General features: G+C 45.8%; 1 protein-coding gene across 2 annotated transcripts in view; it reads right to left on the reverse strand.

Moving 5' to 3' along the window:
* The window catches only part of Znrf1 (zinc and ring finger 1), a 105,860-nt gene that overhangs the window by 6,279 nt on the left and 77,557 nt on the right, over positions 1 to 22,024 (reverse strand). For both annotated transcript variants that reach the window (XM_004842845.4, XM_004842846.4), the window contains exon 2: positions 7,755 to 7,850. In XM_004842845.4, the coding sequence (XP_004842902.1) occupies positions 7,755 to 7,850 (96 nt within the window). The remainder of the gene's footprint in view (positions 1 to 7,754; positions 7,851 to 22,024) is intronic.

The following is a 22,024-nucleotide window of genomic DNA, read 5'->3' on the forward strand; positions in this document are numbered from 1 at the left end:
CCGCGCCTGCCTTGCAAGCGCAAGGTCGTGAGTTTGATCCCTGGTACCAAAAAAAAAAAAAAAAGGCTTTAGTGACTAGTACACCCTCTCCGCCCAGAGCCCCAAGGAGAAGGCGTAAGTTAGAACCAATATCGCCGGCAATTTAGCTCAGTGGTTCCACCACCCGCCTCACAACCTCACAAGCACAAGGTCCCGAGTTTGATCCACGGTACCAAAAACAAAACAAAACCAAAAAATAGAACCAATATGATATTGAAGCCTGGTACATAAGACTGAGAGAAGTCACTTGGCTTCATGGCCACGACAGCCTGTGGTCATGACTCTGTTAACATTTGGCTAACCTAAGGGCTATTGGAAAGGGTGATACAAACACAGAAAGGAGATGGTACAGTCAGCCACTCCAAATGTGGGGCATGGCACACTGACATAAAGGGAAGATCCTATGCTTTTAAAGCACTGGATACCATACATACTTATATGTTTGTGTAGGCAAAGGAAAGGTATGGAAGGATACAAAGAAAAATACTTTTATGCAGTTTTGTAGTCTTTGAATGTCTGAACACCCATTATTTTTATACTTAAAAGGCCCAATTTGCATTTTCCTCTGAAGTACATCAAAAGGACAAGATGGGTTGGTGGGTGGACAGACAGGCAGTAAAGCAAGTACAGTATAATGTTAGCCCTAGGAGATGAGGGTATAGGTGTTTACTGTAGAATGCTTTCAACTTTGCTGTATGTTTGGGATTTTTCACAATAAAATATTGGAGGAAAGAAACTTCAACAAAGGTGGTAGGAAAGATAGCTTGGTTTTAATAAGAGGATGGAGTTGTACTGCTGACTCTCTCGGCCATTTCTTTCTCACTCTCAGTCTCAGGCATCTCACCCCTGATATGGCATTTGAGGGGCTGCAGCCCCTGTTGCTCTTCAGTCTCCTCACTCTGCAACTTAGGGTGATTTTGCCGGCATCACTGATCTCAAAGCAATCTGCTCGTGCATTTCCCCTAGTGATGGCTAACTCAGCTATGCACCTAAGGGAGCAAGTTAGACCTCTCTGGATCCCCAACAGCTTCGTAAACAGGCTGTGCTCCTTCTCCATCGCATCTACTCCAAGCGGGCCTCTGTGGCCCCCACACCTGACATATGTGGGGCAGGAGAGGCAGGCCTGGGCTTGCCTCTTTCTCCATCCTGCATATCACTAGGGGAAGGAGACAGTGCAAAAGGTACAAGCTGGTTCATTTCCTTATCCTAGGGTGGAAGGCCTGTGCTGTCAGGGACTCAAGACTTGAGCACCTAGGTTAGATGTAGCCTTTTCCTGGCCATTTATATGCTTTTCCAGCCAGTCAGGGGCTGCAGCTCTGGTGGGAAGAACTGAAATGTGCAGCTGTCCTACCAGGCTGGCACATGGTGAGGAGCTCATTTCATTAGGACCAAGGCTGCAAAAGGCCACCTGGAGGTTCGTGCAGGCAGGGAGGAGTGAGAACTTTGGAATCTGACTGTGGGGAAGATAGCACCTGGCCCAGCACTCAGGGAGCAGCATTCTTCCACAGCAGAGGCAGGAGGAACATGGCTCCACAAGAAGTCTGTGGGATGAATAAAATTTCCTGCCCCAATCCATGGGGGTCTGGGATTCAGCAGCCCCAGGTATCCCTGAAATTGTAGCAGACAACTAGAAATGGCTGAAGCGGAAGTTTGGCTATCCACCATCTCCTATCTTCATTCTCATTTCTATCTTCACCTGACAGAACCCTGCAGCCCACTGCTGGAGGGAAGCCATAGCAGGGACCCCATAGCACAAATCCAAGGACCCTGGAGGAGAGTCCTGACAAACACTGGATGATGAGAATAAAACCTTTGGGTTTTACCTTGTTATAGCCTCTCAAGCCCCTCCTAATCTCCCTACTACTACATACAAAAAGCCAACTAATGTCATTACTGGGGATGCAGGGTGGAGTACTGCCTGGCTGGGGGCAGTGCTAGATGGTACACCCTCCAACCATACCACAGAACCAACCCCGAATGACAGGCAAAGCTCTCTGGTGCCCAAACAGATGTGCCACTCGTGACAGGCTGGATCGAGGTGATGGCACACTTCTGCTTCCTCCCTGAGATCAAGGACAACACTTCTGACAGGTGCCATTCATTTGTCAAGTTAAAGAAGCCAAGGAGGAGGATGAAAAGGGCCTTACTTCTTTGGGTTAGCTCACACCCGAACTTCACAGGCACATCGCCTTCTAGAAGCACAGCCCTGGCTAGAGGGTCTTTAGGTAAGCTCAAGCAAATGAGTGGTCCAAGTTCCTTCCACCTGGCCACCATGTCTGCTTCCCTTGAAGGACCAGGCCCCAAGGGTGTTTTTCCATGGGACTTGAAAGCACACCCATCTCACAGCTTCCCATTTTGTGCAGTATGCACAGGGGCCCTAAGGTAGTGACAGGCCAGACTGAGGGCTGGTACTATTGCCTTCTGGTATACCAAGGCTTGGGTGCCCTGTGGAGAGCTCTGGAAATGCATTCTCAGGGGACCCCAAAGCTATTGGTTGTACAAGGGTTTGGGGGAAAGAGCCAAAGACACATTTTTACTGCCTGGCTGGGAAGGAAGGTTGGTGTCAGCTCCGAGTCGGCAGTGAGAGTGGGGACATACATATATACTTTTCCTTGTGCCTGGTGGTACTGAGAAGACAGGTGGGAGCCAGAGGGAGAGCCCCCAGTGAATAATGCAGGGCACAGGCTCCACCCTTGGTCCCATTTCAGCTTAGGTGCGAAACAGTGGCTGGTCTTGTACCCTCTTCAGCAAGTACAGAGCTGCTGGCTCGGTCTATGGGGGACAGACAAGGCCAGGCCTTGGGAAATCTGGGTTACACTATCCTCTAGGGAGAGGGGACATCTTCAGCAGAGTGTCCTCTCTCAGCAGCAGCTCAACATCCCAGGACTATGAGATGCAATCCAGTTGTCACAGCGAGTTAGGCTGCAAAGAGGATAGCCCAGAGGGGAGAACTCACTACAGGGCAGGCCTGTGGGACTTCATATTCACAGGCCCCCCGACTCAGTGCCTTCTCCTCTAGCCACCAGCTTCCAGTTCCCCTACTCTTCATGCACCCCATGCCAACAATCTGGCAGTCAGTGCAGCCGGTCAGCAACTACTGCACCTGGCTGCATCACCTCCTTCCTCTCCTCTCCCCCAGCAGGAGCATCAGGACAGACACCTCTACAGCTGCCAGACTCCAGCCGCTGCTCCAGCTTCTAACAATAGCTCCCACTCGGGGCTGGGTCAACTCCCCAGCCAGGATCCAGCTTCCCCAGGCCTCAGAAAGGAGGGTATTTCCATCCCAACCTCAGGGGCTCAGAAAGCAGAAGCCAAAGGACAAACAAGCACCTGTTCAGACAGGTCTGTCACTGAGGGCAGACTGGCTGGAGCAGGCTTTCTGCTTTTAGGGGAGCCAGTTCTCCTTTAAAGAAAGCGAGTGCAGTTTATTATTTCCAGAGTCCTTAAGACGGGGCAATGACCTTTGGCAGAGAGCATGGGGAGGGCATGGTGAGCTATGAAGCCAAACATGGGCCTGTGCCCCACAACAGAGAAGGAAATGAGGGTCTCCTGAAGCAGTGTGCTGGCCACCACGCCCTTTCAGACTGCTGCAAGCCACCTGTCTCACTGCAAGCTCCCAGCACCAAGGAGCCCAACACTGGTCTCGGAATAGCTCTCTTAAGCATAATACCAGCACCATGGCATTATATAATTCTACTCTGTTCGGGGCAAAAATCAGATCCCCAACTCACTCTACTAACTGAGCAATTTGATGGTTAAAATTTGTGCACAGAGGCTGGGGTTTGGCTCAGTGGTAGAGCATTTGCCTAGCATGCACAAGGCCCTGGGTTCAATCTCTGGCACTGCAAAATAAATAAAAACGAATAAACAAATAAAAATCTGCGTGCATGTTTTTCAGGCCAGCCTCAGAGCCACGGAAATTTTGGAAAGGGAGAGACACGAAAAGCCCATTGAGGCTGACCACATTTCCTAACAACAGTGGGCCCTCCCAGCTCGGTCCTCTCTCCTGCACAGCATCCTCGCCTTCTAGGACCTCAAGGTTCAGGGATGCCCTTGGAAGGCTCAGGAAGGCAAGGGTCTAACAGTCTATGCTCCGGAGGCTGCACCTGCCTGGCCCTCCACAGGAGCTCTGCTATTCACTAGCCTCCCAGCCAGGTTCTTGCCCTGGGAGCACCAGGTGTAGGTCTTCACTTTTCTCTGAAGCATTGGTTGAACCGGTTAAACCAGTCTTGCCTTTCCTCAGTTCTTTAAAAATCTGGCAACTGGCTACTGGAGGCCTTCCAAGCCCCTACTCAGGCCAACCCTCATAATAAGAAAAACACTATTTTCTATCTGCCTCATTGAGGAGACTGCTACTTTTTTTCTTTGGTGGTTAACTAAATTTCATCTTATATAACCATTATAAATTTTCTAAAAATTTCCCCAGTTCGTTCCAGCAACTGTGGAAGTTGTGTGCAAGTGGATAGTTGTGTGTGTGTAGACAGGATGTCTCCAGGGCAGTGACCAGGAATTCCAAGGATTCTTCCTAAGAAAAGAGCACCTCTTGGGCCAGGGATGTAACTCAGTGGTGCCACACCTGCCTGGCAAGTGCAAGATCCCGAGTTCATTCCCTGTACCAGAAGAAAAGAGCACATCTTCATCATCTAAGAAAGCTTCATCTTGCCCCTGTTCCAAAAAAGATTACAAGAGCCCACACGTTTGAGACAAGTTTCCTCACATTTTTTTTAGTGGAAAAGGTAATGTGAAGCAGGTGAGATTGGGATGATGAGAAATTGTGGGTAGAACATGTTACTGGCAAAACCAAAATAAACTCAGGGCTCTCAGTCTGGAAGCTTCAGCCTGTGGTCCTGACAGGCTTGCACTTTATCTGAACTGGAACAAGAATATTTCCTGCCCAGGAGATTCCACTCCACACACAAACCCATGTAGGATATGCTGTCCCCTTACCTGAAAGTCTTAAGCATCTTCAGAAAAGACAGTGACTGAGTATGGGGAGTCTGCCAGCAAAGCCTCCTCATGTACAGAGGATACAAATTGCCACTCAGAGGCCTAGAAACAACTGGCCTCTGCCTCTGGTAAAGGTGGGCCTTTTTTTCTTTTGGTACCAGGGATTGAACTCAGGACCTTTCGCTTGCGAGGCAGGCAGCGGAACCACTGAGCTAAATCACCTGCCCAGCTCTGCCTTTTGTAAGAGCCTGCCTGCAAGTTTAAAGATGCTAGCTTACACACATACACACACACACACACCTGGCAGAGGTGACCTCTTAAGTACAGGATGAGGGAGAAATGAGAAGTAGCACAAGAACAGCAGTGCTGTGTCTCCAGCTGCCAACCTGGCTTTTCTTTACAGGCCCTTCCCCATGCTGCTGGTGTGGAGGAGACAGATCAGCAGCATCAGACAGGAAGACCTGGGGACACTTGGGGATGTCACGGGCAGGCTGGGAGAGGAGCTGGAGATTCTCACCTTCCCCATTCTTCATGGCGGGGTCGGCGGGGGGGGTGACTCCTGACTCAGAGAGACCCCAAGAGTACTCTGCCCTCCACAGCTGCTCTTGTCAACTTTTCCCCGATAACTCCCAGTGGCAAGTTCTCTCAGGCCAAGCCCCCTCTGAGGCATCTTTGTGTTGTATGACAGCAAAGTACTGTCTACACAGCGCTCTCCCAACAGCCCACAGGACAAAAAGGTCTTCATGAGGTCTTGACACATGTGGGATAGAAGTGAATACGGCATTTGAGGCCGTAGTTGGGGAGGGCCGTGAGACACAGGGAGGATGACTTTCCCTCCACGGTCCCAGGCAGAGATGGCTAATGGGGACAAAGCTAAGCTTGACTACAGGAAGCATGGAGCACATGTGACAACAGATCCAGGAGCATGGTGGCTGTCGGTCCCTTGGGGGCTGTTCATTTGGAAGGAAAGAGGCTTCTGGACACCAAGCAAGATATAAAAGGGAAGGAAACACTGGGGGAAGAGATAAGCCATAACCTGCCTTGTTGTTGGTCCTCCAACCTGAGCAGAGGTTATTAGACTGCAGGTAGCTGAGACAGGTGGGTAATAATACCTGCCCTCAAACGGAAGCTTTTGGCCAAGTAAGAGATGCAAGTAAGAGATATAAGAGTAGGGGTTGAGCAGCCCGAATCTGAAAAATCTAAAATGCTTTGAAATCTCAATTTTAATTTTTCTTTTGGGCGGACACTGAATCCACTAGCACTAGTTTGTCTTGCACAATGCTAGGCAAGCACTCTACCATCGATCTAAACTCTCAGCCCCTGAAACTTTTTGGGTGGTGATATAGCACTCACAGAAGTTCCAGATTTTCAAATTAAAAATGCTCAACTGGTAACATCTAGGCAAGTGTCCCCAAATCTAAAACACTTCTAGTCAAAAGCATTTCAGATAAAGGATTCTCAACTTGTGGTAAAATGTGCTTTTAGGAGAACAGAGTAGATCCGATTCGTAAAATTTAAACCCCAGGATCACTTCAGAATAATGAGCCCTCACTCGGCTGATGCTGGCGTGTGTGGGAAGGTCACATTTGTGTGAGGAGAGTGGCCCAGGAAACACTCACTGTCAGGATAAATGGGTCCTCAGACTCAGAAACCCTAGAACTCTTTTCCGAGCCCCTGCTCTGACTGAAATCCAAGAAGCTGGACCCGCTAGGGGGCTGGAGAGAGGCCCTTGGATCTACTACCTGTCATCATAAAGGACAAGGTTCTCTGATGAGTGGGGTCTGAAGATCAGACTAAACACAGGAATGGAAAACCAGAGAGCCCCCAGCAGCACAGGCTGAGCTGCCCTGTCACTCTATCTGGAAAACCACCAATGCAGGACTACAGATGGCCTCACCTCTTCCAACCTCCTAAGTGCTGCCCACGTGCATACCCTGTGATATCTTAGTTTAGAGAATCCCATGAACCAGAGATTGCTGTCTCCATTTGGGGGCCCAGAAAACTGAGGCTGTACTAAACTGGGCAACTTGTCTTGAGATTACAGTGTGTAAGTGGTACAGGAAGATTTGAGCTCAGATGAGGCTGACTCCAAATCCTTACCTACAGCATACTAAGTAGATGCTGACATTTATTTTCTCCCGGAGATGCTATGTCAGGGTGGCTTGGGTGTCAGAGAATCCCTGGGGCCCATGATTATTCACTGTTCAGCTCTGAGGCTCCTCCAAGGTAGCCCTAGTGGAGCAATGAGGCCATGTGTCAGCACCTAATCCCTGAAGAGTGTCCACAGATTGCACTCATTTCCTAAACTCTCTGCTGGTGAGTAGAGGGCTCAATCAGGTGCTTGGGTGAGTTGCAAAGCAAGGAGGGAATGACCAGCCTTCTCAGTACTATGGGCACCACCAGCACAAGGCTGGCCTTCATCGTGGACAGACAGCCCACTGACTGGTGGCTCTTGAGGCCTACAAACAGGCACATGAATTGGCGAAGGAATGGCCATGTCTCTCAGCCACGGTCCATGGAAATGAGGGGTCAGAAGACAGAGGACCTGACCCTGGGCCTGCTCTTTCAGACCACTCCTCTGCCACCACCACTTACATCCAAGGTCCCTTGGAACACTTGCACTCAAGGTTCCTCGTCACTTCATAGACATCTGTGCCAGAAGGTGGGTGAAACTCTCTACAGAGGCCTCTCAATCAGATGCTCCCCCTAAACCTGGCCAGCTCCCCAGAGTGAACTTAGGAGGCAGCTAGGGCAGGCCTAGCTCTTACCATTGTAGGAGAGGCGAGGTTTGCTCAGACACATTATAAAGTGCATTTCCATCTCATCGGAAGCCACAGACTTGGAGCAAATGGGGCACTTGAAACCTGAAAGACAAGAAAATAGAATGAAATTATGGTCTTCAAACCTAGAATAGCCATAACAGGTGTGGACATACTCAAGCAACAACAGCTGCATGGACAAAGACAATTTTGATAGACCCTAGACCCATCTCATCCTTCATGAAGCCACTGAGATTGTGCCTTTTTGTCACAGCCTTTGGCTCCCAGCTTTCACTTGGGCTCTCCCTGTAGTATACCCACAGTAAACATTTAACAGAGGTCATTTACACCTGATTTGAGTTTAATTTTCTTTTAGATCTTTTCTCAGTAGTGTTTAGGAATAGGGAGGCAGCAAATTATGACAGCTGAAACAATCTGTCTTTGAATAATAGAGTTTAATGTCCTTCTCCCTTGCCGCATTCATACCACTTGGCAGGATCATCCTTGGGAGGAATTGGTACAGTCATCAACACCTCCAACCCTCACCCTGCTCTGCCTCCTCATCTACTCCTCACCCTGGTAGCACCTCCGTCCTTCACCCAGAACCCTTTGCCTCCCTTGTGGCTTAGGCAGCTGGCTTGGAGAAGTGTGTAAGCGGTGGGGTGGTCTGCCAGTCAGCATGCCCCCAAATGCCACTAAGCGAAATAGCTGTCTCCTGGTGCCAGGTGAACACAAGGTATGGTGCTCTGCGGTTTTATTCCCAAGGAAGTTTAGACTGCTTACACACCCAGTGTCGAGTCAGTACGGGTTGAGAATCCTGTTTCTATTAAGCAAATCTAATTCTTTGATCTATTTTTTAAAATATAATACAGATGAACCTCTTTTTTTTTTTTTTCCAGACAGAGCCCTGCTACATAGCCCAGGCTGGCCTTGAACTAGTGGTGAGCTCCTACCTCAGCCTTCCAAGTGCTGGGGTCACAGGTGTATATCATTACACTTGGCCAGATGAACTATTTTCAGTCTTTTCCATTTTACTTTTATTGACATGATTTTCAAATGGGTCAATTCTTTTCCATGTAAATTCTACCAAAAAAGATCCACTGCCATTGAAAAGCTATAGGTTTACCTGTATCATTTGTGCACATCACAGCTTCTCTCTTTGTGACTCCAATCCCTACCCTATCTGGACTTTCCCAATACAGCACATCTAACTACTGTGGAAAGATTTCATTCATTAATTTTTAGTACAAATTTTCATACACGGTACTGATGCTGGTAATGACTGTCTACAACATTTCTTATGAAGCAGATAAAAGGCAAAGAGCTTACTTGACCGTTGCCAGTCCCAGGACAGAGGAGAGACTTCAGAGTTCACACCTTCTCCAGTGTCCCTCACATGGCTGCCTTGCTAATCTGTTTGGAAAGCTGTGACTTGAGGCAGGACAGCACTGAGGCAGGAAGGGAGCCAGCAGAAGCATATGCTTAAAGTCTCAAATCCTTTTTCCCCCCAGTGACAATGCTTTGAACTACAGGACCAGACAGAAAAGTTAGGGGCTGGTTAATGATGGTCACAGTGGATACTTCTTTTTTTAAAAAATGGGGTCTTGCTATATGGCCGAGTCTGGTCTCAAATGCACAGCCTCAAGCGATCAACCGATTTCTAAAGTGGACACAACCCAGTGGCATAGTCCTCACTCCTCTGACGCTTTTCCTCAAAGAACCACAGCAACTAAGCATCTCAGCTAAAACAAGTCTTGGAAACAGTATCAACCCGGGGACCCTCGCCAAGCTTTGAGAAACGGCTGTATTTCAGGCATCTGTCTGGTCAGAAGTCCATTAGTAATAAAATCAGAAGACTGAGAAGAAACATGCGGATGGGAAGGGGGTTCATTCCTGGGTTTCTGGCAGAGCTAGACCTAAAATATATCAAGCTGCTTCTTTTCTTTTTTTTTTCTCTTTTTCAAGTCAAGGTCTTGCTATGCAGTTCAGGCTAGCCTTGAATTCATGGCAATTCTCCTGCCTCAGCCTTCCAAGTGCTGGGGATATAGGCGTGCACTACCATGCCTGGTGCCAAGCTTCTTATTTTCTAACTCAGTTTAGAAATGTGCAGATCCAATGCCACACACATGATGGAGAGATGAGGAATGAACCTGAGACTCACAGAATAAAGATGGCCTTCATTTCTCACCTAAGTGCCTCTGTGTTCACAGTGTTTTCCTTTGTTTTCCAACTCAAAAGACCAAAGTTGTGCAACATTTTAAATGGTTCCAGGATACTTGTACTTTGAGCTTGCTAAATCAAAACCCTGTAGACAGGCTGTGGGGCTGTGACAGCACAGATGGATGTGCTCCAGCGGAGGCACTCCAACCCCAGGCCCCAGCATGTTCACTGTGAGGTGTTCAAATCAGCTGACACCAGAGAAAGCATTACCTCTCACATGCTATGTACTTTCTTGATAACTCAGAACACAGTCAAGGTTATTTTCTGAGTTCCAGAGAAGGGGTCAAGTATATTATAGCTAAGGTGCTGGCAAGTAGGCCACCTAACAAGGTCTACAAGGGAATGTTACTGGATGTTTGTGTCTGGGGGAAATAGAGTGAGACTCGAAGACTCAGAGGAGCCCCCTCATTGCACAGAGAAGGGAACAGGCCACAGTGAGGCCTTGGAATCATACAAGGCCACGTGACTCACGTGGTGTAGCTGAGACTAGACTCAGCCTTCTTAACTCCAAGTCTAAAGTTCTTTCCATTGGGGAAGAGGTGGCCACAGGGTTTTAAGAAGAGGCTGGGAAATGTTTCCTCTGGAGAGGAAGTGACACCACAGAAGAGACCTGTGCCTTAGCTAAAGCAGCGCTAATGCCTCTGGGTGCTCTCCTTTGAGTTACAGTATTTTGTAAAGGCTCATGTGACACTCAGGGCATATTATGTCTGGGAAATGGCAAGATGATCAGGCTTTGTTAGCCTCAAGACCCTGGCAAGTTATCTACCTTTCCCTGGACCTTAGTTTCTTCATCTGAGAAATGGGGGAAACTCATCTTACTCTAGCAATGATTAAATGAAGTAAGAAACATGTGAGCACTCTGAAAAGAGGCAAATCAAATACAGGTGGTGTCATAATCAGGCATGGTGGCACAGTGGCACTAAATGAAGAGGAAGAAATGGGAGAGCTAGAGGATGGATGCATTTAGGTGGACAGGGGCTAGGGTGATATACCAACAGGAATCTGAGCAAGCCACAGGCCATGTAAAATCTGCTGGCTGTCGCCAGTAGCCACCTCTCCGCTGGATTCCACGCTGTTTTCTTTGAACTTCTAGAGCACTGTACACAGTTACTGTCACCTTTCATATTGCCAACGTGGAAACAACAGTCTCTATTTAACCTCTACAGCACCTCCTCTTGTATATGAGAATAAATATTGGTTTGCATTTATTGACTCAATTTTATGGATAGTCACTATGCTTTACAGGTCTTCTCATTTATCACAGCGTAAGCGTAAGACTATGTACTACCATTTACGATTTCACAGACCAGGATACTGAGGCCCAAAAGGTTAAGCAACCTTTTCAAGGTTAATGTAGCCAGAGCCAGAGCAGGGACATAACAGCCACGGAATCTGACCACAGAGCCAGCACCATATGGTGCCACTGGCTGACTAGCAAAGGAGGAAGAGCTACATGGCAAAAAAGAACACAGACCAGTGTCTTAAGAAATATTCATTTCATATCTTCTACACTGTCCCAGCACTACTGAAGTATCTGTGGTTCTGGTTAATCCTTTTATCTAAAACAATGGATACTTTTTTCCTGGGAAATCCATTAATTTGGAAGGACAGAGTTCTACTTTCCACTTGGCATTGAGCCTACAGCACTGGGTGTAAGACGCTGAGTTTGCAAATTACTTTTTAAATGGAAAATAAAGGGCAAAAGGTAAGAGGCACAGAAAAATATAGAGAGCTAAGGGGGAAAAATAATGACCCTATCTTCTTTCCTGAAAGGTCATCAGATGAACAAGATGTATTCTACCACTCTACTGCTCCAATTTGTTCTCACAATTATTCAGTGTTGATTCAGAACCAACACCCCTACAGAAAAATAAATACTGTGATATTTATTATGAGCTATCTGAAGGTTAAAATATCTAGAAAATTTTTTATTCCATTTTGGAAAGAAGTCTGCACCAGATGAAAAGCAGTCCTGCAAGCAAAGATAAACAAATGGTCTGCAGTCATCTAATCCACAGGATCTGTCAAACTGCCTTAGAGGCCTCAGCAGCACTTGGGCAGAGCGGATAAAAGAAGCTTTATTTTCCTTCAAGAAAAAGCTACAGGTAGGCTCTTCTGGATGTTCTCTGTTTTCAGACTGGACTCTAACTAGCTAGCTCACCTGGGGCGTGCAGGTGTGTGTGTGTGTGTGTGTGTGTTTCTCCAAGGGACTTCATCCACCTGCCAGTGTCCTGCGTGAGTGTGACCTTTAATCATGATGTGTCAGCTTGACTGGATTAGTAAGTGCCCAGCAGATGAGTAAAGTGAAGTTCTGGGTGTGTCTGGATAACTGACATCTAGGCCAACAAACTAAGGGAGAAAGACCCACCTCAGATGTGGGTGGCACCAAATAATAGGCCTGTAGCCTGGATGGAATGAAAAAGGGAAAGAAGGAAGTGTCCTCATTTTTGAAGAGTGCTAGTCTTTGTCACTACCTTTGGACATCAGTCTTCAGTTTCTTCAGCCTTCCAACACAGACGCTCACTGGTGACTCTATAAATGGAGTTTCCAGCCCTTTGACTTTGGACTGGTGTTACATGCTTGGTCCCTCTTGTTCTATGGCTTTCATATTTGTGGGCTGAGCTGATCCTCCAGCTCTCAAGTATGCAGAAAGCCACTGAAGATTCTTCTACTTTGGATCCCACAGACCCCATAGACAGCCACTGTAGCTTCTCCCACCTCTGATCCTCAGATGATCATTGTGGACTTTCCTGCTTCTGATCCTGTAAGCCTACTAAATCCCATATGTGTGTGTGTGTGTGTGTGTGTGTGTGTGTGTGTGTGTGTATACATATATATATGTATATACATATACATATATATATGGACACATATATATATATATTTTTTCCATTGAGTCCATTCCTCTAGAGATCCCTACCTAATACAATGAGCTGTGTCTGCCATGTGTTCATTACTGACAGGAAGGGAGATGCGAGGTAGTCCTCCTGCTGGACACTGGTTCACCTTTAGCCACTGTCTCCTGCCACCAGACTGAAGCAGAGCTGGGAACTTACCTGGTTCCTTGTTCCTTTGGGCCAATGTCTCAAAATGAAGAAGGAGTGCAATGACAGAACACTGTGGGTAATGTGTCTACAATGGCCCAATTCTGTGCTGGCTGGCTCTACCAAAAGGATGCTTCTACAGGATTCAATCAAGAGTAGCCAAGGGCTGGGGATTTAGCTCAGTGGTTTTGCTGCCTGCTGTGCAAGCTCAAGGACCCAAGTTCGATCCCCAGCACCAAAAAAAAAAAAAGAGTAGCCAAGAGAGCACTTGTAAGGGAGACCTAATTTCCTTGCTTCCTTGTAGTCATCAGATCAGCTCACTGTTTCCTTAGGCAGAAGAGCAGAGGATTGTCTGATCCCCAGCTGTTTCCTGTCTGGCAACAAGCACCTTTTTAAGTGGGGAATCCTTTGGTATGCAGTTGCCTAGCAAAGACCAGAGTTCTCAAGAGAAGATTCCTCTGCACTCACCACAGGTGGCCCCTTTCCGGGTCAGGTCAAAGGGGACTGCTCCCCATGTTGGGTTAAGCCCTTTGGCAGGTGAGCCCACAGTGACCCCAAGAATGTTCATGCAGTCATGTGCAAACAGGCATCTTCCTAGGTCAGGTTAACTAAGGGCTCCCAGGCCATCATCTAGGTCCTTCCTATCTGACGGATGAGCAACTGAGGACAGAGGAGGGGGACATGTAGCCACAAGGCATGGATCATGATACTGACCTGCTCAAGTTATAAGATTCTCCCAACCCACTATATCACATATATCTTGAATTTAAGTTAGAGTTTTCATGCTCTGGGGACTGATATACTTGTTTCATTTTCCAAAACTCCAACCTTCTCCTTTAAGACCTGATTTCCTGGGCAGGACCATGTGCTGGCTGCATGTTGCTCCAGTTTCCCTCCCCAACCCTCCCTCCCTGTCCCTCCCTATGCTGATGCGCTATTTTAATGGTTGTCCCAGTTCTGCCTGTCTCTGGGATCACCTAAAGGTAGAGGAATCAAAAGAAGCAACCAGGGTAAAGCAAGCTGACCACCGAGGTGGGGCCTCCTGTCTGGAGGGAAAGGAGTAATGCAGATTCCTCTTAGCCTGCAGCTCCAAGTGCCACCCTGGACTCTGTCCTTACAAGTCATTTCCTGTGCTAGCCTTGATCTTTCCCTGTCACATCCTATGGTGCTTAATGTCAATAAAATAGGACTTTAACTTAATTTATTAAATAGGATTTATTACAAATAGATCAAGGGGGGAGCATAGGATGATTTTCTTTTATGTTTCTTTTATGTATCAGTTTCTTTATCCACAAGACACATATGTAGTCTCTCTTTCTCTCTTCCTCCCTCCCTCCCTCTCAAAATTAAAAGTCAATGCATAATTTATCAATAGCCAAGGTGAGAATCAGTGTCTCCTGATGAACATTCTAGGCTGGAGCAAGGCCCAAGCATTCTGGCTTTCACCTCTTTCAACACCCTTCTTCTGAACTTGGCCTCTGTAGTTCTGTTCTAGGGCCTGGGGGCTCACCTGTTCCCAAGGAGCCACAAGCAGACATCAGAAGAAAGTCACACTGACAGTTAAAAATTAATTGTGTGTGTGTGTGCGTGTGTGCTGTAATAGCTTTTATATGTCAACTTCACTGGGTAATGGAGTCCCCAGACATTTGGCTAAATATTCAGGATGTGTCTATATGGGTGTTTCCAGAGGAGACTAGCACTGGGATTGGTAGACTATGCAAAGCAAATCACCCACCCCAATATGACTAGGTATCACCTAATCTTTTGAGGGCTTGAATAAAAAGGTGGAGGAAAAGAGATTTTTCACTCTCTCTCTGCCTGACTGCTAGAGCTGAACACTGCTCTTCTGCCCTTGAACCACCAGCTCTCCTGGTTCTCAGGCCTCTAGACTGAGACCCGAAAGACTCCACTGGGTTTCCTGGGTCTCCAGTTTGCAGATGGCAGTGGGGGCTTTCTCAGCTTCCATAATCATGTAATCATGTGAGACAATGTCTTATAATCAATATTTATACTCAATTTGAGATTGATTCTGCTACTTTCAAAAACCCTAATATATTTATTAAATGCCAAACAGTAAAATTTAAAAGACTGATAACACCAAATGTTGATGAGCACGTGGAGCATCTGGAACTCTCATGTATAGAATGATACAGCCATTTTGGGAAAAGGTCAGGTAATTCCTTATAAAACAAACATATACCTGGCCTATGACCCATGCAACTCCTCATCTATATATTTACCCCACCCTACAAATGAAAACACATGTCAATCACAGCTTTATTCATAATAAGCCCAAACCAGAAACAACCCAACTATCCACTAACAGAATGGATAAAAGAAACTACGGTACATTCACAGAATGGAAAACTACTCAGAAATAAAAGGCAACAAAGGGCCGGGGATTTAGCTCATTGGTGCCACCACCTGCCTTGGAAATACAAGGTCCTGAATTTGATCCCCAGCACCAAAAAAAAAAAAAGGCAACAAGCTACTGATACATGCAACACTGATGAACACTAAAAACAGGCCTAGTACATCCAGTGATGGAAGTTTTAGAACAAGCAAAACCAACTGATTATGGAAAAACATCAGAAGAGTGGTTGTCTCTAGAATACAGCAGTCAGGGCAGAGATTAACTGAGAAGGTGATAAGAGAAGCTGCTGGGGTGATGAAAATGTTCTCTATCAAGAGGAGAGTATGGGTCACATACATGCAAGGATGTGTCAGAATTCATCAAACTTACACTTCAGATCTGAGGTGGGTCATAATTTTTACCTCAACCAGAAAAAGAAAAAAGTGCAAACAAATGCTAAACTAAAGTTAATGATATATCTGCTGACACTTTTAGAGGGAAGTGTACTGATGGCTGCATTAAAATGAAATGCACCAAAAAATGACATGCAAGCTGGATGTGGTGGCACACATCTGAAATCCCAGGACTTTGCAGGCTGAGGTAGGAAGACTGCAAGTTCGAGGCCAGCCTGGACTACATAGGAAGACCTTGTCTCAAAACACCAGAAAAAAATGAGAGGCCTGGATTAAACTTCTCTAGATGTTTGAAATTTGTGTAATGAAGCACTAGACAAAGTGTCAAGCAGTAGGCTATATTTTGTTTTGGGTTTTTTTTGGTACTGGGGATCGAACTTGGGACCTTGTGCTTGCAAGGCAGGTGGCAGAACCACTGAGCTAAATCCCCGGCCCTGGTAGGCTATATTTTGAAGAGAAAGGCAAGCAGAGAAGGTATGTGTGTGTTAGCTAGTTTAGATATGGTAGTCAGCAAAGAGTCCTAAGGACAGTAAGTAGAGATCTTGATGTATTAGAAGAACAGAGGGCAAAGAGCCTAGGCACCATGAGGACATGTGTGGGAGAGGACACACTCTAAAATCCTTGCATACATTCAAATACCTTTCTTCTAACTCTCATAGCTACATGGATGTCTTGCCTGGGTATAGGTTTCTTTTGCATTCCTTTTATCCTTAGTGGTCCGTAAATGAAATTCTTCCCTCTATATTCAGACTTACATTTTCCTTCTTCAAAGAAATTTTCTTTTGTATGTTTATTACTTTACTTAGTGGTGGTGAAGTCGTGAGTGCTATTTCTAGCTTTCTTCCTTCCAACTTAACTTGAGGTTAAGGCTGAGTTTGAGATTTGCTTTAGACAATGAAATGTGAACAGAAGTAACATACGCATGGTCCATGTAGACTTCAAGTGTTAGTGCATGAATTACTAAGCTACGTGCAAGGCTGCAGTGACCAAGGAAGCAAGCACTGAGACAAAACGTCTTTGAGCATGGGCCCCTGAGTAACAACGAGCAGTCTCCCCTCTTGACCTGCACTGCAACTTGCAGCATGTGGAAAAAATAAATGCACTGAGTTCCTGAGCTTGTGGAACTGTTTATTACTAATTGTTTATAAGCTAGTTCTAGTGTATCCTGACTGATCTGCTCTTCCTCTACCTTCATTTCCTAGCACTCCTGCTGCTTGTATTCAAGCATCTCCTCCTCCATAATTTCTCTTAGATTTTCTCTAGAGATCTCTAACTTCCTCGGCCACTGCCTGCTTGCCTCCTTGCTTGGCTCAAAGGAAAATTGTTGGCACTGGCAGTCAGAGACAGGCATGTGTTCTAGCCACTATTTCTCCCAAATCCTACCCACTTGGGTATTCATATTCTGCTCTTTAAATGTACAACTTTGATTCAGCAATAATCTACATACTTGTTATTTTCAATGTCTGTATTCCATACTGATAATCTAACATGTTGTACTTAAACATTTTCTTCTGTTGGGTGTCAGGATTCCCGGTTTTAATCTACTACAAAGAATCTCTCAGGAGTGATCTCCATTCTCTAAGCATGCTATATTCCACCCGAATATATTTTTGCTGTTTCTGGATTCTGCACCGATGAGTCTGAAGGAAAGGGAGTCAGAAAAAGAAGATTTTCAGTCATTAGCCAGATGGCCTTGTACAAGCTACTTCACAATATTAAGAGTGCTGTGCTTACTGTCCAGAGTTGCTCTGAAGCCCCATTAAAGATGGACTGAAAATGCTCCATGGGGGTTCAGGCCAAGTGAAATGTGGGGTGGCTATCTTATCAGCTGCAATCAGTACTGCTAAAATGCACTGAGCTTGCCAGTAAATCTGCCTATTCAAGGAAATCCACAAATCAAATTCTTTACGCAAAAACTGAAAACTGAGTTTTATCTATATATTTTGTGGACTCTTAAGATGCCATCACTTGCAAGAGGCACCCTTATAAGTCTTCTAGGGGAGGGAAGCTGGCAATTACAATTTTAAAATTTTTGTTTGTTTGTTTGTTTCTTTATTTATTGTGGTACCGGGGATCAAACTCAGGACTTTGTGCTTGCAAGGCAGGCAGCAATTACAATTTTAAGGTGTGGTTATGTGGTATATCTTTGTAACAGAGTTGTTAAATTGTGAGACGTATATGCCCTAGAACTATACTAAAATACATATTTGAACAAACATACAGACTCAATCACATGAAGTTGTCCTGTTCACTTGCTATAAACCAGGACAAGCTCAGCACAGGATCTGCAGCTGGGGACAAAGGGAAGAACCGCACAGTGTGCATATGGAGGTGGGCCCCGTGACATCAACCACCTTACCATATGGCAAGTCAAGCTCCAAAGGCAGTGCTCCTGCTATGTGCAGAATAGGAAAAGCATCTGCCAGCAACAGGGGCTCTGGCTATTCACTGCCCCCCACTTCTAGCCCATTTCACTTAGAGAAAGGAAGGGCTGCGTAGTAGGGAAAGGATAGGGGACAGGAATAGGGATATGATGGTCTGATGACTTCAGCCTGAGCAGGTACAAGATGAAAACCTCAGGGTGTGAATCAAGTTCCCAACTGCTTGGCAAAGATGAATGCTGACTTATAATTCCTTGTCACCTGGTTACCACACTTGGGCAAGTTTAGAGGTATCCCTAGTTGTGCCTCAAAAAAGTGGAATATAAAGTCTCCAGAGGAGTATGTGGCTTGTATTTTGAAGGTGTCTCATTCAAGGATAGACCATCTGTTGAAAGAGGAGGACTGGCCATCATTCAAAGGATCAAGCCAGAATTTCTTCTGGTTCTTAGGCATTAGGGATTACTTAACAGCTAGGCAATCAATGGGATAGATGGGTCTAGTCAGGAAATGCTTAGCTGAACACTATGTTCTTTCTCCTGGCTGTTCTATCTCTTTCAATCCCCCAACACACCACACACCAACGTCCCCTTGGGCCCAATACTGCTGCTGCTGGTATTGGTATGGACTTCCCAGGTTTGGTCTTTGCCAAAGAACACTCTTAAGAGTGGACTGAATTCCCCAGCCTGTTCTTCATAAAATCAGCAGCAAGGAGTGGGGCCAACAACTCCTCCCATAAAAAAAATGAAAAAGGGAACAATAAAAACTGGTCTCTAAGCAAGAAAGGCAATTATCAGCCCCAGAGGATTTGTGGACTTTCTACATTACAATCAAAAGGAGCATCCCTTCTTCTAACTTGAGGGAAACAGTCTGGCCTGAATACTAGCTGCGCAGGCAGAATACTAGCTGTGCAGGCTGAGCCTCACTCATAGCAGGTGCCCTCGGCAGACTCCTGGAGATGCAGGCCTGGCCTAGGAACCGCCCTGTAGCACACACACATGTCCACTGGATATGGACTGTCTTCCAAGTTCTGGGGTCCTTACTGACTGATGTTGTTAAAAACCCCAACCATCAGCTAGCTTTCTTTTTTGGTTGTTTGTTTGGTGGTGTGGGTGGAGGAAAACAGGAGTGTTAAACAAAACAAAAGGACAAAGAGAGTCACAGAGAATCTACACAGGACTAATCGTTTATTTATGGGTTTCTAAAGGTATTGTTCACCTCACTGGCTGCAATTTTTTTACTGACAAGGAAGAAAGTGCTGAACACACTACTTGACCATGTTTAGCATAGTACAAGCACTATGAGTCACCAGCAAATGGATATGACATTCACACTTAAGTGACTGGTTATATGGAATCGTCATTTGTCCTGGATATTAAGCACCTATTAGTGCTGACTGCCCTGGCCTTTCATATCACTGGAAGTGCAGAAGATTCTTCCATAGTTCCCACTATAATCCCAGGTTGCAGAACACATGCTGCTGTATTCATTTCACAAAAACCATAAGCTCAGGCCCCTTCTCATCAGAGCATCCTCTGCTTGGCTGTACCTCCAACATCCAACCTGGGGGAGGCAGGAACTCAGAACACAGTCCTGTAAGCCACAAGTGTGTTTTGAAATGGCATCTAAAGAGGAAGAAGTCAAAGGAGTGGGATGGAGTTGTTCTGAAAGCTCAAGAGCAGGGCAGCAATCAACCATATCAAAGGGAACTACCAGGGTAAGAGAAGACCTTCATGCTCTGTCATCCGAGGCTATGATGGCCACCGAGAAAGAGATGGGAAGACCCTAGAGAACTATGAGGTACTGATGACAGGGTCAAAAGGAATTTACTATAGAAACTCTTCAGACACAAAGCACAAATGAGAAGGACCATAAATTTTAAACTAGTATATGACCTCTACTAAGCCACATACAGTGTACTACTGTATTGTTTTTCTTCTTCTCTGGTTCAGATTACTTGATTCGTAGATAAGAATGGAAAACAAGGCCCCAGAATTTAGCAAGGCAAGGCACAGTGCCTGCCTGCCTGGTAAGCACGAGATCCTGAATTTGAGCCCCAGTACCAACACCCCCTCAAAAAAAAAAAAGAATGGAAAGCAAGGGTGTGAGAGCCAAGAGGGTGGAGGAGACTCCAACATGGTAGCAAGAATGTGATGAAACCTCATAAATCTTTACTAGTGATAAGAGATCCAAAGTTAAGTAGTTAAGGATCTCTTAATGATAAGTAATCTGGCTGACAAGCAAAAGATGTGTCATACAGGGGTAATGTCAGTTAGCATGCGTCCGTGGACAAAATATTAAGTCAGTAAGCAGTCTGTGTATTATAAATCTTACAAATACAAATGTTTAAGAAACGAGAGGACCACATAAACTTCCTCACTTTGACATTTTGGCTTAAAGATTTTTCACATTGATTTTGACATTCCTTCATTTTAAACAAGCACACCAGCTTCCCAGAATATTGGCTACAGGAACACAAACACTGATAAATACCATTTATTGAAATATGTGGAAAGGAGTAAAAAGCAACCAGACAGAATAGAAAAAGACAGATCTGGACTCAGAGCTAGTATTCAAGTGCTGCCTCTTCTACTCATGAGCAATGTGGCCAAGAGCAAGTCACCTCATTCCCTGAGCGTCCATTTTCTCATCTGTAAAACAGGAATACTTTTACCAACCTAGCCACTAAATGAGAACATTATGCATACATGACTAAACAAATGTGTGGTGGGCAGATAACGGTGCCCCCAAAGACACCCACATCCTCATCCCCAGAACCTGTAACTGTTACATATAGAAAAAGGGCTATACGGATGAGATGGATTAAGGATCTCAAAATGGGGTGATTATCCAATCATATGGACCCTTACAAAGGAAAGAGGGAGGCAAGAGTCAGAGGAGATGTGACTATGGAAGTGGTCTGAGAGATATGAAGATGTTATGCCACTGGCTTCATAAATGAAGGAGGGCCAGGGATTTAGCTCAGTGGTTTCGCCACCTGCTGCGCAAGCACAAGGACCCGAGTTCGATCCCCAGTACAAAAAAAAAAAAAATGAAGGAAGGAGCCATGAGCAACGGAAAGTAAGTGGCCTTGAGAAGCTGGAAAGGCAGGAAATAGATTCCTCCCTAAGCTCCCAGGAGGAACTCAGCCCCAAAACACTGCTTGGAGCCTAGCAAGACCATTTTATTTTTATTATTTTTGGTTTTTTGTGGTTCTGGGGATTGCACACAGCACCTTGTATAGTCTAGGCAAGTGCTCTGCCACTGAACCACATCCTGACCAGTTTTAGATTTTCATTTTAGATTTTCACCTACAAAAATGTAAGATAACACATGTTACCCAATCTATGGTAATTTCTTATAGCAGCAATAGTCAACTAACATGAAATGTTAGAGGAGGCATGTTCATTCTTTCAAAGCATCAGACTGAATGAGTAGGGAGGAGCTGGAGGTTCCCAGGCCCTGCTACAAATTATGAAGTAGGGTGTCTTACTCAATTTGGGCTACTGTAACTCAATGCTACCAACTGAGTGGCTTAAATAACAAATATTTATTTTCCATAGTCCTGGAGGCTGGAAATCCGATGTGCTGACAGTCGTGTGGTCTGGTGTGGGCTCTCTCTCTGGTTTGCAGAGAGTGCCTTCTCACTGTGTCCTTGCAAAGCAGAGGGAGCTCTAGTGTCTCTTCCTCTTCTTCCCTTGGCACAATTCCATCATGAGGTCTCTACCCTCATAACCTCATTCAAAGTCAACTGCCTCCTCCAAATGCCATCATGTGGAGATCAGGGCTTTGCTACACGAATTCCCTTGGGACACAAACAGCTAGTCCGCAGCACATGGGTGGTTTTCCTGGGGCACTGCTGAAAATGTAG

Source organism: Heterocephalus glaber, unplaced genomic scaffold, assembly GCF_053883595.1.
Source record: "Heterocephalus glaber isolate CG9 unplaced genomic scaffold, H.glaber_assembly_v1.0 deba00000071, whole genome shotgun sequence".
Taxonomy (NCBI): Eukaryota; Metazoa; Chordata; class Mammalia; order Rodentia; family Bathyergidae; genus Heterocephalus; species Heterocephalus glaber.